The 17,017-nt window shown below is 41.4% G+C and overlaps 1 protein-coding gene across 3 annotated transcripts; it reads left to right on the top strand.

Annotated features, from left to right (window-relative positions):
- Positions 1-2,908: 2,908 nt before the first annotated feature.
- Positions 2,909-15,568, top strand: CDCA7 (cell division cycle associated 7). 3 transcript variants are annotated; one of them, XM_054044788.1, is made up of 10 exons: positions 2,909-3,071; positions 6,543-6,665; positions 7,073-7,183; positions 8,599-8,847; positions 9,262-9,339; positions 10,268-10,456; positions 10,984-11,124; positions 11,357-11,506; positions 12,709-12,845; positions 13,214-15,568. In XM_054044788.1, the coding sequence occupies exons 1-10, from the start codon at positions 3,006-3,008 to the stop codon at positions 13,242-13,244; spliced, it is 1,275 nt and encodes a 424-aa protein (XP_053900763.1). In that variant the 5' UTR covers positions 2,909-3,005; the 3' UTR covers positions 13,245-15,568. The 3 variants fall into 3 exon arrangements, with proteins under 3 accessions (XP_053900763.1, XP_053900765.1, XP_053900766.1); XM_054044791.1 differs by lacking the exon at positions 2,909-3,071 and adding an exon at positions 4,381-4,449; XM_054044790.1 differs by lacking the exon at positions 7,073-7,183.
- Positions 15,569-17,017: the final 1,449 nt, after the last annotated feature.

The following is a 17,017-nucleotide window of genomic DNA, read 5'->3' as shown; positions in this document are numbered from 1 at the left end:
TTGTTTGTAACTGTGAAATGTTCATAACTCTGAACAAAACATTATGGTTGTTCTTTCAAAAGTTTACAACTGAATATTGACTTTATACAGCTTTGAAACTTTACTATGCATAAGAAAAATGCTGCTTTTAATCATCTTAATTTAAATGAAACAAGCACAGAAACGGTTTCTTATACTTGTCAAATCTTTTTAAAACTTTCCCTTTATTTTTTTAGTAGTTTACATTTAACACAGTACTGTATTGTATTGTATTTTTTTTTTTTTTTGGCTCTGCCACTGCCTGATTGGGTACTTTTGGTTCCAAATGAAGTGTGTGGTTGACCAGTCAGTTCTTAACTCATGTGTTCGTAACTCTGAGGTTCTACTGTAGTATGTATATTTTAAGTTTTAGATCTTGTTTTGATATCATGCACTGGATCTCAAGAAGGGGAGGCCCATGATAAAAGTTTCATGGGCCTCCGCTTCTCCTCTCCTCTGATATTCCAAATCTCTGCACAAAAAGTGTTTGAAAATGTGACTTTGAAAACAGTTCCACTTTTTTTTTTACAACTTTTAAAAAAATCTCAGAAACCCTCTAATCAAATAGCTTCAAATTTCCCCCACAATCTCTATCCAATCCCCTGATCTGGCATACTAATTTTTAAGCCAATCTGATTTAAGTTAATTTTAAAGAGAGACAAAACTCACATGGAAACAGAAGATTAGCTGCAATCTTACTCATAGAACCAGCTAGTCATCATTCCTTAATAGGATTTGGTATGAAGCTAGTAAAATTGCCTTATACATATTTGTCATTTTTCTAATGGCAACTGATGATCTTCAGGATTCTGGATGTTAGTAAACTCTGATATTGGTGGGAAGCTTTTCTTTAATATTTTACCTCTAGATAAATTTCATATTTTGTAGTTTTCTGAAAGTTTAAAAAAACAAAAACCTCACTGAGTTGATTGAGAACTGTCTGGGTGGCAACCCTCAACTAATGTGGATTTAGGAAAATCAAGTGTGGTCTGGTCTCTGGAGGACTGTTTTTAGTTCATCTGCTTTTGTGTGCAGTCTGTGAAGCCAGTGGTGCAGGTAAGTATGTAATTAAGGGCTTATTTAAAATGGAGATTCTTTTACTTGACAGACTGCAGCATTCTCAAATGGAATCATGACCAAAAAGTATAAAAACTGCTTTAGCACTGTTGTATTCTATTGTGTTATGGCCTATTTAAGGTGTTTGGTTTACAGCTCATTCTTGGTTCAATTACACAGTATCAGGTTTGTGTGTGTGCCATACACGTGCAGCAGGGCCCGATTCTGCACTACTGATGTAAATGGGAATTTCCAGCCTTGAGTAAATACTAGGAATTTATCATGGAAATACCAGCTATAACTACAGTTTCTCTGTTACAATCCTCTCCTAAACCAGTGTGCATTAGGTTGGTGATTGTAAATGAAATATTACAGAAAACAGAAGATATCTGACTTTTCCCTTTAGGAATATCTGAATCTTAAGCTATCAGGTATACAGCTTCTTAAAGTTCCCACTCCCCTCATTACAATTGTCAAACAGTGGTAAGTTACAGTAATTTTGCTCTCTTTAGGTGTTATAACTATTTGATTTAATGTGACATTACACGTTACATAAAACTAATAGCAAAGAATCCACTTTCTCTTTGTTCCTCTCCAAACTATGTTTTGATTTTAACACAAAGTTTATTCTATTTAAAATCCCTATGCACAAATAAAATGCCCTATTTCAATCCTTTCCTGCAAAGAGATACAGATTGCAATTTGCAGTTGAACAGATGTGTGACCTTATTCTCAGGCTATGCTGCAAGTGTCTAATTGTACTCTTGGTTGCGATTCAGATAATGCATTATTCACTGACATAAAAAAACCTGATTTTAAAAGGTATTTCTTGACCCTTCTTCACTGCATTTTCTCAAAGTGCATATTTTTCATTGAAGCTTGTGTGATCCACAGAAAGTGCAGGGTATCTGCTGGAAGAAGACCCCAGATACTGTACAGCACCAACCTGGGGCACAAACTTCAAATCCAACAGGACCCAGAGAACACTGTGAAGCAAACGTTTTTCTCTACATCAAATTGTATGGTGGATTTTTGATTTCCAGAATGTTTTGTTAAAATAATTACAATCCTTCCAAAATGTATTGTGGTTTATGCAAAATATTGAAAATTATTCTGCTTAGCTATTCCTCCCCATCTTTTTATGAGTAAACATTTATTCGTGAGAAAAATACTTTGTTCACTTTAGCTTAACTTCTCAATCGTCTCCTCATGATTTCTGTGCTAAAGATGCCTGCACTGCAGTAAAGTCTTAATTATTCGTGATGCATGGGGCATAAACTGTCAGGTTCCCTGTGTGCTAAAGAGCCATGGACCGAAGTGGTTTTTCATCATCTCTCTGCTAGCCATACATGAATTGGCCGGAGCAGGAAATGTGCCTACACTGTTGGTTTCGTGCCATAACACACTCGTTTGTGGCTGATTAAACGCTCTGCAGGGCAGCAGGATCAGACCTGCTCCCTGTGCATTGACCTGACCCCCTCCCATACACACTGGGGACTAACCACCCAGACCCCACGTGCACGAGCGGCGAGCCTGCAGACGGCTCTGCCCTCCCCCTCCCCGTATGCAAATTCTATCGCTTTGCTACAGGGAGCATTTCGCGCCACAGAATTAGGCCCTTACAGTGCCACAAACTCCACTGCAGGAAAAAAATACTAGAGGTTGCTTTCGTCCCCTCTTTGCACTCCACGGAGCCCTGTGCTGCTCTCTGCACAGGGGGCAGGCTGTCTATTGCACGGGGGAGCAGTAAGGGGTCCCATCCTAGAGGCGTGTTGCCTACACCTTCCAGGACTCGGGCTCAAACGCGGGAAAGGTGCCCCCAATCCCCGCCCCCCTGACAGTCCGGAGCTGGTTTGGCGCGAGCTTGCAGCCTCCTCCCGACCTTCCCAGTCCAGCGCACGCTGCCCGGATCGCACCCGGGCTACCCGACTATGACTAGCCTTTACAAGAACCGCTTGCGCCCTGCAGCTGGTAGCATGGATCCCTTCGGCATGCGAGTGAGTGGCGGACGGGGGCCCAGGGCTGAACGCGCGCTGGAGAAAGGGGGTGTGTGTGCAATGAATTGCAGGCTCTGGAGGATTCGTGGGGGGGGTGCAGTGATTTGTAGGCATTGAAGGAAGGCGACTGAACGGGACAGAGGGAGCAGTGAGTTACACGCGCTGGAGAAAGGGGGCTGAGCGGGGCAGAGAGTGTAGTGAATTGCACGCGCAGGAGGAAGGGGGCAGAGGGTGCGATGAGTTGCATGCGCCGGAGGAAGGGGGCTGAGCGGGACAGAGGATGCAGTGAATTGCAGGCGCCGGAGGAAGGGGGCTGAGCGGGACAGAGGATGCAGTGAATTGCAGGCGCCGGAGGAAGGGGGCTGAGCGGGACAGAGGGTGCGGTGAGTTGCACGCGTCGGAGGAAGGGGGCTAAGGGTGCAATCAATGAGTTGCACGCGCTGGAGGAAGGGGGCTGAGTGGCGCAGAGGTTGCAGTGAATTGCACGCGCCGGAGGAAGGGGGCTGTATGAGGTGTGTGGGGGATGCAGTTAGTTGCACACGTTGGCGGATGGGGGCTGAGCGGGGCGGGCTGGTTGCAGGCGCTCCAGGGGGAGGCTGAGGGGCGGGAGGTGCAATGAGTTGCAGACTGGAGGAAGGGGGCTGAGCAGGGCGGGATGTAGGAAGCTGTAGGTGGTGAAGTAGGGGGAAGCGGGTGGGCTGCGGGCGCCGGCTGGATGTGGCGGCCCAGCAATTCCCGTCCCCCTCCCACCACACACACACACACACACACACACACGGCCCCGTGGAAACACGCGACACCCTGTTTTGTGGGGGTGGAGGATGCCGCTCACCGGCCCGGATGTCCCTGCAGCTGGGGGCCGTGGCGGCGGCGCTCCGACAGCGGATCCTCCGGGGCAGTCTGTGCCGTGGGCCCGCCTGGACCCTTCCAAACTCGCGTCGATGGCGGAGAGCCCCGTGGCCTGGCCTACTGCCTTCCCGGCTGCACGAGGGACCCTCCGGGAAACCTGGCACGCTGAGCCTGGGGCCGCATGTCTGCTCCTGCACCCCGCCCTGTGCTGCCTGCCAGGCTCGGCGGCGCCTGCTCCCAGCTCGCCTCCCGCCAGGCTCTGCTTCTCTCTTCTGCCACAGCCTCTGCCCTTCAGGGGTTGCTGCCTGGGGTCCCTGAGATTTGCGAAATCTAAAATGGAGACTCTCTCCATCAAAACAAGGGTGCCTGCAGTCTCCCAGTTGGAGTAGGACGTGTCTCCATGCAAATCTGCGGCCTTCCCAGTGTCTGGGTGGAGGAGAGCTTTCCAGGCTAAAGCCCCGGGGATTGCTCACTGGAGGAGAGCCCAGTGTCCCCAGTTCCCCACTGTGTTGGGAAGAAATACTGCCAGGTTAAAAACTGTTCTTTATAAAGTCTCTCTATGTCTACTAGATTTGTTTTGCACTGGTGTGGCTTCCCTGGTCTTGCTCTGCATCTTGGTGCAGTGTCACTTGTGGTTTATAACCTTGTAATTCACCACATTGCTGTCAAACAAGCCCTCACTACTCTGGGATGGTTAAAACAGAAAGGATTTACAGTGAAGATGGTCAGGTTCACTTCTCTTTCTCATAGCACTGCAGCTACTACCGTGTTGGGGTGACCTGGTTGACACGCAGTAGGGTTCCATCTTGTGGTGTAAACGGGACCTAACTGATGTGTCTGCAAAGTGTGCTTCAGGCACAATTTGGGGAGACAGTTGAAACTCAGGTCCCTTCAAACAGAATAGTGTGTTGATTGTTGTGGACTTTTCAGGCTGTCCTATGCTTATCTAGTGCAGTGTCTGCTCTGCACCACAGAGAGTGTAATGTAAGTTTTTTTTTGGAATGCTGCTGGTCTTAAAAATATTGCCCTTGGGGTTTTGTAAAAGGTTCACATCTGACTCAATACTTAGCTGATACCTACTTTGCTTTTTCTCTGCAAACCTACTTTTACCTTTACTGAAAGACAGTAGGGTCTCTAAAGGGTGGGCTTTTGGTGGAAGTGCAAAGTGTCTAATTGGGGTGGAAGCATACCACATTGGAGGATGATTAATAGAGTAAAATCAACGAGGGGTTCTTGTGGCACCTTAGCGACTAACCAATTTATTAGTCTCTAAGGTGCCACAAGTACTCTTCATTGTTTTTGTTGATACAGACTAACAGGGCTACCACTGTGAAACCTGATTAATAGAGTGTTAAAGGAAGAAGTTTTAGGCTGGTTTACACCTAAAATTTGGATTGACTAGCTATGTCCCTCAGGGGTGAGAGAGATGTTGTTAAAGTGACCTAAACCCCAGGGTAGATACTGCTAGGTTGACAGAAGAATTATTCCATTGACCACTTTTTGGTGGGGGGGGGGGGGGGATTAATTACAAAGTGATGGAAACCACCCTTCCATTGTTGTACTACATGTTTACACTACAGTGCTATAGCTGTTGTGCCATAGCTGGGCTGCTGTAGCATGGACATAACCTTACTCTCTCCATTGGCAGGATTAGAAAAGTAGTAGCTATTATCCAGGTGGAAGCAAATAGCTGTGTCTAATTGTGAGGAAAGAGAGAGATTGGTCTACATGTTGGTGCAAATTTCAAACTCAGAACTGGGGGGGGGGGTGGTAATAGTTTCCACAGTGCTGTTAGAAATTAGATTACCATCTCATGGCTCAGGCAAGAGTATGCAATATCCAACATGTGCAGACAGCACATATCTTTAAACCTCTCTGTGATGCTACATTTTAAAGAGATTTCTTAAATATTTTGGGCTCAATGAGGTTGGCCTATGAATTGCTAGTAACCATAAGAGTTCTTTCAGTTTGGCATGAACCACATCAATCACTGATCACGGTGCAGTAACTGTTGTGTGGTGTAGTGTGTATAAATATTGGTACAAATATGGGTCTCCATTTGCAACTCAAAATCTTAAACCATATTTACTGAGGATATATGAGGTTCCCAGGAAAAGGATAAATTTAAAGGCCACCAAAAGATAAGACATTACAACCCAATGATGGTACCTAATGAAATAAGAAGCCATTGTCCCTAAAGCAGTTGTTCTGGTGTGTGGTTTTTTGTTTTTGTTTTTTTTTATGCTTTAAAGAAATTTAGTTGATTAGTATTTGATTTCAGAAATTAAACTACAAGCTAAAATGGTGATTTCTAAGATTCAACACAAAGTAAAACTTGAAGGACTTTGACAAAAGCTATTATTTGTCAGAAGAAGAAGAAACATTTCTAATATCCAAGGATAAATCACTTAAGTTAGTGACCAGAAATGCATTAGAGCAGAAAGTACTCTGTTTTAATTTAAAACTCTTGTCTCTTTTCAGTGCTGATGGTGTACTGAATGGATACAAGTGTACTGCACATCTGAAAATACAACCACATTAAGCTTTATAAACAGACTTTTAAAAGCTAGTGTACTGTAGTAAATTTCACACTTTAATAGTATTGTCATCCTCCCCTTGCAGCAAGCAGACCTTTCAGGAAAGAAGAACTTCATAGCATTCCGAAATATGAAATTGATCCCCATGGAAACGTCATCATCTGATGACAGTTGTGACAGTTTTGGTTCTGATAATTTTGCAAACACCGTAAGTACAGTACACGAATAAACAGAACTGAATGTTCTGTGTTGAAAATGTCCCAAATGCTTTATGTGTGATTTAAAACTGCTTGCTTTGCTTACATTTCTATACATTAGCTATGAATCTACAGTATGCACTATAATTTTATTTCACTTTTTGCTTGTGCTTCTAGGTAGTAATTGTTGGAGGCAGATTAGCTATTTATTCTATTCTTTGAAATGTCGCTTAAACTAACATGTCTGATGATTTGCCATAACAGCTCTGAAACCATTTGTAAATCCCTGAACCATTTGGTTTTCTTTGTTACAATAGCTATTCTCTTGTAGTGCACTTGTAAATGTGATTTGCTGTCTGCATGGTTCATGAAAAATTGGGTCTTTAAAAAAAAAAAAGTGTTTTTATTCTTTTTACAGAAACGAAAGTTTAGGTCAGATATCACAGAAGAACTGGCTAAAATTTTTTGTGAGGACTCGGATGATGATTCGTTCTGTGGTTTTTCAGACAGTGAGATTCAAAATGTATTGGTGAGATATGCAAATTAACTCACTAGTTTTAAAGTTGAAGTAATTACTAATTACTGAAATGTTACTAATTACTGAAATGTTACAGCCTCTAGGACACTTGCCAGATAACTTTACTTAATTTTAAAATTGCTAGTACAGATTGAAACATTGTTTATTGGATGTACTCTCTTCATGAGCATCTTGTATTTTCTTTTAAAACTGTTTGGACAAGATGGCCATCATTTGCTGGAATCTGTGAGCTAGCATGACATGATACAGGTCTTCATGGCACTTGTGCAGCATAACAGGAAACAGTACAGGAAATTCTACACTTTGTAGGCAATGTAGAAATAGCAATAGGTGGTAGAAGGGGGGAAATTCTACTTTTAATCAACTGCAAAACATTATAGCAGGCTTATTGCTTAAAAATAGCCCAAGAGTAAATATTGAGCATTGCAGAGAGCAATATATTCATATTGCATGTAACATGGGTTATTGGAGTATAATGTCAAGGGATGTCCAGAGAAAAGAGGAGGTGCTCTTCTTGTGGAAAGAGTACACATCTAAGTTAAATAATAAATAGTAAAAAGAGAACTAACAGTGACAAAGCAGGCACAGATATTCAAGAAAAGGGCAGGGACAAGCAATAACAGCATGAAAATTGGTGAGCAAGAACCACATATCAAGCTTAATACAAAATTATAGAAAATGGGATTGTCAGTTTGAGCCTTGACAAGTAGAAAAAGAAGTACTAATGGTCCACAGCAGGGTGTCTGTTAGACAGGTTAGTCCTAGATGGAAGCAACTTTATTTTGGTTAAAGTAAGATAAGACATGTCACCAAGTGGATAATTAAGCAAACAAAAAATAGAATAACTATCTTCATTGGCATCACTAGTAAATTCTCATTACAGTTTTGAACAGCATCAGAACACTAAGCTGATAAAATGCTTGATTTGGGACCATAATTGTCTCAATGGCTACTTGAGTTTGGGCTGTATTTGTCTCACTGGCTAGCCCTGTGAGTAAGTTAGAATTTGCTAGTGATCTTGTTTCTGTAGCCTTTGAATTCTTTGTAGTTTACAAACTTAGGCCTGACCCAGCACTGAGAACCATAGTCCACATGGGTGTACAAATCCCCAACTAACTTGCAGGATTGGGCCCTTAAAGCATTCCAACTGAAATGACATTTTTCTCTGAAATATTTTTACTAACTGGACTTACGAGTGAAACTAATTTCTATCTTTCTGTGTATTTGAGCACTCTGTAAAACCACAAAACTTGTCAGGGGGTTTCATGGGTAGTAGTGCCCAACCTTTAAAAAAAAATATACCAACCTGGATTTCAGGTTGGTGTCCTTCTTTTAAATAAACTTGTCAAACTAAACCATACAGCAATCCAGTGTCATTCATAAACAACAATATTGGTTTTTGATAGAAATTGGAGTCAGACTCTAAGAAAAATGATTTACGTGCTAAGGAGAAGTTGCAATATAGGAGACGTGAGAGACGCTCGATTCCTCTGAAAGTGGCTATGAAGTTTCCAACTCGAAGGTCTAAAAGGGGAAAGAGCGAAATAGCATCACCCCCTGAAATACAACCATCTGCTCTGGATTCTGACTCTGAAGAAAAGGGCCCCAAATTCTTAGAGAAAAGAGCTTTAAATATAAAGGAAAACAAAGCAATGGTAGGTATGCAGGAAAGTTCTTCAATTAATTTTTCTCCTTGACTTCTAATCTCCATGCAGTTCTCTTCTCTTATATAAGTTAACATTAATGGAAGTGATGTGAATGCATTAACAGAAATTTAGAGCCCTGATACTGCACATTCACTGGCATGTGAAAAGCCACACATTGAAATAGGTTCTTCAGAAGACATCTCTGTGTTCTAAAGCCTTATTCCATGTTTAGGCTGGCAGCCTATTAAGCCTAAGCATCATTTTCAACCCACTTTCAGGCACCAGGAGATAAAAATAAGACATAAAAGTAAAATTCAAAGAATATGACTGTAATTGTACTTCTAGGCAATTGCCCTAATCTAATAGCCTGTAATAGCGCATAAACTCTTTTTTAAGACAGTATGTTTTTCTTTTTTTCCCTAGCTTGCAAAATTAATGGCTGAATTAAAAAATGTCCCTGGTATTTTCACTGGCGGAAGATCATTGACCACTACCAGCCCAGTAAGTAGAAATTTCTGTTTATCTACTTTTGATTTAAAAAAACAAAAACCCTTTAAAATAAAAAGCTTAATAGATCAAGTAAATCAAAGTCCAGTTGTTCAGAATTTTATTACTTGTTAAAACAATCATCCTAGTTGTGCAATTCCCTTTTGATTTGCCGTTCTATAAAAACTGAACAACATATCGAGTCATAGGCACCTGGAAGTGTCCATATCAAAGGCAAATTAAAGCCATAAAACAAAACAAAACCCCCTTTCTAAATATGTATTTACACAAATAATGGAGAAAGGTGGGGGGAAGGGCTTAAGCTTCAAAGGTCAGGTCTGAATGTCATCTACAGTTTGAAAGTGCTTGAATCCAGATTCTAGTTTGGGTCCATCTATATGTTTTAGGGCTGCAATATCAATCTACTTAAGGAGGCAGCATGTCCCAGTGAGTGGGTCACAGGATGGGAAGTCAAGAGTACCTGGATTCTACTCCTGGCATTACCAATGACTTGCTTGTATGACCTTGGGCATGTCCTTTTCCCTTGCTGTGCCTCAGTTCCCCATCTGTAAAATGGGGATAAAGATAATATGCCCTTCTAAATAAAACATGTTGAAAAGTACTATTAAAGTGGTATTTATTTGATTGATTATTAAGGCACTTAGAATCCTACTGAAAATATATGTTTTTCCATAAAACAGACAAACCTGTCTAACCTCATTGAGACTCTCATGTTTACACAAGTGAATTGTTGCCTTCTACCTTACATAGGCACTGACTGCTGCTTGGGGCTTTGTATGTTTCTACAGTTTGTTGACTGGCAAAGGTGAATTTACCAGCAATGTAGTAATTGTACTCGGTTTTCCATGCTAGAAACTACGTTATTTTGTTTTTGTTTGCCTTTAGGGGCAAAGGGCTTTGTTTAACTAACTTTTTCTTCCAGCGACCAAAACGGGCTCCAAGAAGCTCGTTTCCCCAAAATGCTTTAAGGAGGAACCCAGACCGAATTTCTCGGCCTCACACAAGATCCAGGTCCCTGATTGATGGGCCACCTACTCCTTTACAAGAGGAGGAAGATGATGACCGGTTCAGCTTAGTGAGGAGAAGAAAGCTATCTGATGAATACTCAGAGGTATGTTTAATGTGTTGGCCTTTTACAGTAGAACATTAATTGGGGAAACTTCAAAAATATAATTCAGTATTGGTTATTCAAATAAGTTCAGCTTAAGCCTGGTTGTTGGTCTCTTTGACAGAGTTAGAAGCTCATGCAGAGCTATCTGGTGTTCCAATCCACCCTGAGGCTAATGGGAGGTATAGGAAAAAATGGAGTGTGTTGCACAATTACCTTTTTATTTTATTTTGATTATCACGGTGGAGGAATGGTCACTTTCTCCACTGTACTAGGAGCTAAAAAAAAATCAAATAGCATTTGATTTTTGTTCTGTTACATTTCTAGCACTAAAGTTGGAGACCTGAATTGTGTTTTTCAAAGCATCCCATTAACTCAATACTCGTCTGCTAACTCTAGTGGAAGATACACCTCTAAATCCCTTAGACGGCTTTGAAATTCTCTGCCCTTGTTTGTGTGGGGTTTCTGCTGGCAGTAATGTTATGACCATAAAATAAAAGCTTAGATTTTGATTCTTCCACACCCTCCAGCAAGAGATTCGAACTCCCAGGAGAAGTCGCCCTGGTGCTATGGCTCTTCCTCACATAGTGCGTCCAGTCGAAGAAATAACAGAGGAAGAGTTGGATAATATTTGTGAAACTGCCCGAGATAAAGTCTATAACCAGGTGATGGTAAGTGTATTGCAAATCCAAGAAATGCAGATTGTGTATGTTAGGCTTGCTTTCTCTTTGTTTACACCCTCTTTTGGGTTGTCCTTAAGAATGTCAAGTCTTGGAAGAAGTACTAATGCAAAGACCCAAACCATGTTGCAAGGGATGGGTTGGTTGTTTTAATGTGCGTTCTTGTTAACTAAACTACCTCTCTTGGCTTTCTTGTCTCCTGAACTCCTGTTTGTTGTTGTAGGGATCCACTTGTCATCAGTGTCGCCAAAAAACTATAGACACAAAAACAAACTGTCGTAACCCAGACTGTGTAGGTGTGCGAGGTCAGTTCTGTGGACCTTGTCTTCGCAATCGATATGGGGAAGACGTCAGGACTGCATTGCTGGATCCAGTAAGATAATTTAATGTGGGCACAGGGTTTATCATGCTTAATATAGTGGGAGCCCTGTTCATGGAGCGATGAATCGTAGTTAACACTGAAGATAGGATGTTGGAGGTTGAGCTGTGTTTTAATGCCTTTTAATACTGTCGTACATGCACACTTTTGCCTTTAATATGTCAGAGCATCGTGGGGGGGGGGGGGGGGGGTTCACAGTGGAGACTTGAGCTTGTATGCATCCTGTCACCTTGTGTAATTCACAATCCTGAGTTAGTGCCCAGGCTCTCTATACAATGCATGGGGAGAATGGAATTCACAAATACCAGCATGCTGAGTGGGGAGCCACTCATCCAGAGTGTAGGAGACCCAAGTTCAAATCCCCGCTCTGTCTGATGGAACAGGGACTTGAACTTGGGTCTCTCACCTCCCACATGAGTGCCTAACCACTGGGCTGTTGAGTATTCTGGGTGGGTCCCTCTCATTTTCTCCTCTTGGATCTGTTCTACCATGCTTAAATAATTAAATGGTCTTTGGGCGAGAGACAGGCTGATTGTAGAGCCCAGTGGTTACAGTGCTAACTTGGGAGTTGGGAGAGTCAGGGTCCAGTTTCTTTGCTTCAGAGAACATTTATAGATAGTGGCACAGCTCCAACAGATTGGGAAAGACTTGTCCCAGAGCAGGGGTTTCGCAAATGCCCGTGCCATTAAAGTTCCCCTTGCCACTCCTACCTCATGGTACCATGCAGGTCCTGTAGCTACTATGGTAATATCTGTCAATTATGGAAGCAGTGCAGCCACTAAAGCATATTTTTGAACTTCAAGCTATTGAATTATCAAAACAAAGTGGTTTCACTTTTGTCTGGCTTTAGTGTCCGTGTTGTAGGGAAAAGAATGCTGCCTCTCATCCTACAGAAAGCTACAGCACAGGAGTTCAGCCAGTTGCCTTGAACAGAGAGATAATTGTCACTATGTTGGGTCTGGAAGGGAGTGGGGGAAATTGGGGTGCTCCTTATGGCTCCATTGAAAGTACAGAAGATGGCTAGCACATTGGAAAACTTACTCTTTACTCACAAACATTGGCATTTGTTGGCATCTCTTGGCAGCATTTGTGCTAGCATGGAATTGTTTTGAGCCAGTGCCAGAGAGGGAAAGGGGAGGGGGGTGAGGAATCTCTGAGATTTCAGTTTCTTTAAAAGATGTCTTATTTTTCTTTAGAACTGGCGGTGCCCACCTTGTCGTGGAATCTGCAATTGTAGCTTCTGCAGACAGCGGGATGGCCGGTGTGCTACTGGTGTGCTGGTTTATTTGGCCAAGTATCATGGCTTTAACAATGTTCATGCTTACTTAAACAGGTAATTGCTTTTTGAATGGTCCAGTTTTGTGGGTTAGGCGAGGGTCTGAAAGTCAGGAATGGAGAAATCCTGGCTTCTCCATTGAATTGCTTTGAAGTCTTAGGTAAATCTCTTTATCCTCAGACCTGTCATCTGTGAAATTGAGATGATCTCAGAAGGATCTCACGGGAATTGATTTTTACCACTTACTAATGTGTAAAGTGGTATCCAGTGTAAACACTAAGTACTTATTCTGCTGGCAGTGAAGTTCAGTTATTACTTATTCCCACAGCTTCCAAACTGTATCTAAACTGAATAGAAATAAAATTCTTTAATGGATCAATCTGCTTTTCTTGAAACTAAAACTGGTTCCTCTTTGTATTTTGCAGTCTGAAACGTGAACTTGAAATGGAAGATTGAGGTTGTGATGGGTTGTCAGGGGCACCTTTCTATAGTCATGTGGTCTTTCATCCATGTCAGACTTCGTGTGCAGTTAATTGTTCAAACATCTGAGGGTTTTAATCCCAGGGTGATCCGCATTTTGTTTTTTTTCAGGTAAAAGGGGACAAAGATTTTCCAGGATAATCAATAGGTTTCCTGCAAATCATGTTGAGTCCTTTAAATATTGTTGGATAGGCTCTTTCTTTCCCCTTCCTGTTCTTACACAGTCTGGCTAGTGTCCACTCCATCCTTCCTCCCTCCAACTCCTCCCTGGAACGGGAAGTGAGACTTGACTTGGCTTTAAACTGATAGTGTCTCGTTCACACAGTTGCCCTTGTTGCAGTTTTTATCTACAGTTAACAGTTATTGAAAATGTTAAATGCATTTAAAATATTAATAGCTGTTTCGCTCATGGAACCAAGAGGAAATATAGATGTTACTCCTTTGGTTAACTTCTGTCTCATTAAAATTTAAGATTATTTCAGGAAGAGTAACAGTAGCAAATAGAAGCTAAAAACTTTTATGCGCGGTGACAAATCTGCTTTAAAATTAGCAACTCCAAAATCATCACTAGTCCCTCAAGTTTAAAGAGGAAAAACTTACTTCTTTACAATGCTTAGATTTCCAGCATTTGGTTTTATAGAGTGCTCAGAAGTGCAAAACAGTGGGGCCAAAAATACTGCATAAATAAGGAATTAATCTAAACGTTTAAGGTTCCAGTGTGACAAAATGGGCAAAAATACAACTGAAAGACTATTTTGAGTAGTCAAAAATCTTGATGGGGCTCTCATTGTATCTTCCTTTGTGATGTGAGCATGAAACACTGCTGAAAACTTCTAGGGCAGCTGCGCTTTTCCTCACTGAACTAGTACTGGTGCAGCTCCACTGATAATAGCAATAGTGGCAATGATAATGTGGGTTGACAACAGTGATGGAAAATGACTGCACCGTGTTTATATTAGTATTTCCTCTATTGCTGCCAATAGTGATGCTGCATCAGTGCAAGGTGAATAGTGAGACAGTACTAGTATGTAAGTGCAAGACCTCAATTTGGCATACAGGCAGAAGATCAGCTTGAGAAGCTTATTTAATCAGTCACAAATGAGGTTTCAAGATCAAATGTAATAAATCATATGTACTGCTTTTAGAACTTTATGGACAAATGGTCTTTAGCCATTTGGAACTGGAGCCTGAATTTTCATTTATTTTTTAGGCGCCAGTGGTTTCAAAGCCCATAGTTAGGCTGGACCCTGTCTTGTACGTAACACATCTAGCCGTGTAGTGCAGCTCAGATTCGGATAACAAAGTCTTTTTAAAAGAAATTAAATATCCTGACTGATGGGGTATTAAATGAGACTTACAACCCTTTTCCCTAATGGCTAAAAAGTAATAGTCTAGGAGTGCAGATGTAATGGTTGAATATATTTTGGTAGCATTCACACATGCTGTTGCCTGCTTCTGAGCACAGTCTAGCTGTATTCCCACTTAAAGTGGTCTCGGCCTAGCTGTAGAAAGTTATTTTGCATGACATGATTAATGAACGATAAGTACAGCTAAAAGCAAGGACTTAATGTTGAAAAGATCTAGTGTGCTGCATGGATGAGACCACTGTATACTCAAAGCAATGGAAAGAGCGCTACATCGTCTGAACCTGTACAGTTAATGAAGACTTAGAATGTAATATTATAAATGAGATCAATCCCAACTAGAATCATCTTGGATTTGTTAGCCATAGCACTAGATATGGTTTTGGATCTTTCTGCTAGTGGGATATTTTATGCAACAACTTTTTTCTCTAGTGTTTTTTGCCCCTGACCACAATTCAGCACCTCATACTGCAGCAAGGAACTATAGTAAGCTAGAATGAGACTTTTCAAAGGCAGTTAGGCATCCAACAACTCCCACTGTCATTGTGTATCTCTGAAAATCTCCATCCCTCCTCCAAACGTTTTCTTTTAATTATATCAAAGTTTGAACTGATGTATAGTCTAAGGTGGATAACACTCTCATCCTAAATAGAGTGAATATTTCCTTCTTGGTCAAAATCTAAGGTTGAACTTTTGCATTTCATGAAGAGGGAACTTTGGAAATATATGTGCTGTGATAATTCAGATGACCTTCTAATTGCCATACCTGCCTTTGGGTTGCTAATCTGTGTAAGTATGTCTGAAAGGTTGGTATTAAGACAAGTCCTTAATTCCCACCTTAAACATGTCATGTGAATAAATGCTGTAACTGGGTCATCTGATCTATGAAGTGCTTCTGTACAAAATTTTATTTTGATAATAAAAGCTTTGCCAAGAGTTTCTGCCTCTTTTTTTTGTTAACATTCATTCTCACTTAAGTTGTCTTGTGCATGTTTGCTTTTTTGTTGTTTTTGCTGATTGGGTTAATGTTTATGCTAGTTTACTGCAGAATTAAAGAAAAATATCAACTAAATACATGGCCCAAGTACTCATTCTCAAAACAGAACTGCTTCCACTTTTTATAAGATACCATGTGTAGCCATAGGTGTGAGAGCCATTTGATTAGAGAAGTCTTCCTAATTATACATGCAGTGACATTGCCCCCAAAGATGCAGCTTCCCTCATGGCTTGTATATAAAGCTGCAAGTTGTATAAACTCTGATCCTTAAGCCAATACAAGTCTTGGCTTTGTTTATTGTAGTAGAAGGTGACATTGTTTTAGTTTGTATGCAAAAGACTATTATTGCTACTTGTGTATCGATTGCTAGACCGTTTAAGTAATAGTGCATTTGTACAGTATGCATCCAGCAAACAGGAATATATGAGTGCTGTACCAGAACTGGGCACTGCTCATTAGTATAGTGTTTCCCCTCCCCAACACAAGCGAAACTGGGCCCAGTATAGAAAGAAGTGGAATGGGAATAACTGCAATTGCAGTGAGACACCAGGTGGGTGAGGGGGTATCTTTTATTGGACCTACTTCTGTTGCTGAGAGAGACAAGTTTACACAGCGCTCTTCTTCAGGTCTGGTGTGCTACTGCACGCTAAAAGTTCCATACCCGTAGGTCAAAGCATACTATTGAACTTACTCTGTGCAGTACCAGGGTCCACACAGCCAGTGAGAGAAAAGCCCAGTACAGTGCTGTAGATTTACCCCTCAGCTTGCTGTGCGCTAATACTCTGAGTAGATGTTCCCTGTTATTCACTTTAAAAGTGACCTCTTTCCACACTCACTGCAGGCTGCAGCATATGTTAAAAAGTTTTAATTAAATCTGTGCCAAGCTAACTCAGTTTCTTCACACATCCAATGTTCTCTGGACCTCTCCTTAGTTTTTAAATGAAAATGCCTACATGTAAGTGGAGCCTCTTAGTTTTGTTGTATAAACTGGGCATTCATACATGTTTCTTAGCATCTCTCTGTCACTGGAAATAGTGCTCACAAAAATAACAGGACTCTCTGGTTCTGATGCTTTCAGAATGAGTTCCAGCTATATGTTCCCCTTGAATGTCCTGGGGACTGCCCCTAAATATTTTAATTTTGGCTGTATGGATTCTTTATCACTTCAAAGTTAAAGTTGCATTTGTTTTTGACAGTGATGCTGAAGTGAACATACAAAAACAAACTGAATATCTCGTGTTTTATTTAGTTACTAAGGTCCCGCTCCACAAAAGTAGGGGCCATTGTGGTACTCAAAATGACATCTCAGCTGCTCCCTGAGCCTGTCTCCAGCAGTAGGCTTGTATAAAGTCACCTAAGCACTGACAGTATCCCACAGCTAATGAGGT

This window comes from Malaclemys terrapin, chromosome 11 (genome assembly GCF_027887155.1).
Source record: "Malaclemys terrapin pileata isolate rMalTer1 chromosome 11, rMalTer1.hap1, whole genome shotgun sequence".
In the NCBI taxonomy this organism is placed as follows: Eukaryota; Metazoa; Chordata; order Testudines; family Emydidae; genus Malaclemys; species Malaclemys terrapin.
The sequence above is the reverse complement of the archived record's forward strand: the minus strand, read 5'-3'. Positions and strand labels throughout refer to the sequence as shown.

Excerpts from the sequence above, each read along its gene's own strand:
- CDCA7 (XM_054044788.1), top strand. The coding sequence starts at position 3,006 with ATGACTAGCCTTTACAAGAACCGCTTGCGCCCTGCAGCTGGTAGCATG. Across the intron at positions 7,184-8,598 it reads GTGAGATTCAAAATGTATTG|AAATTGGAGTCAGACTCTAA; the intron begins GTGAGATATGCA and ends GGTTTTTGATAG. Across the intron at positions 10,457-10,983 it reads TATCTGATGAATACTCAGAG|CAAGAGATTCGAACTCCCAG; the intron begins GTATGTTTAATG and ends CACACCCTCCAG.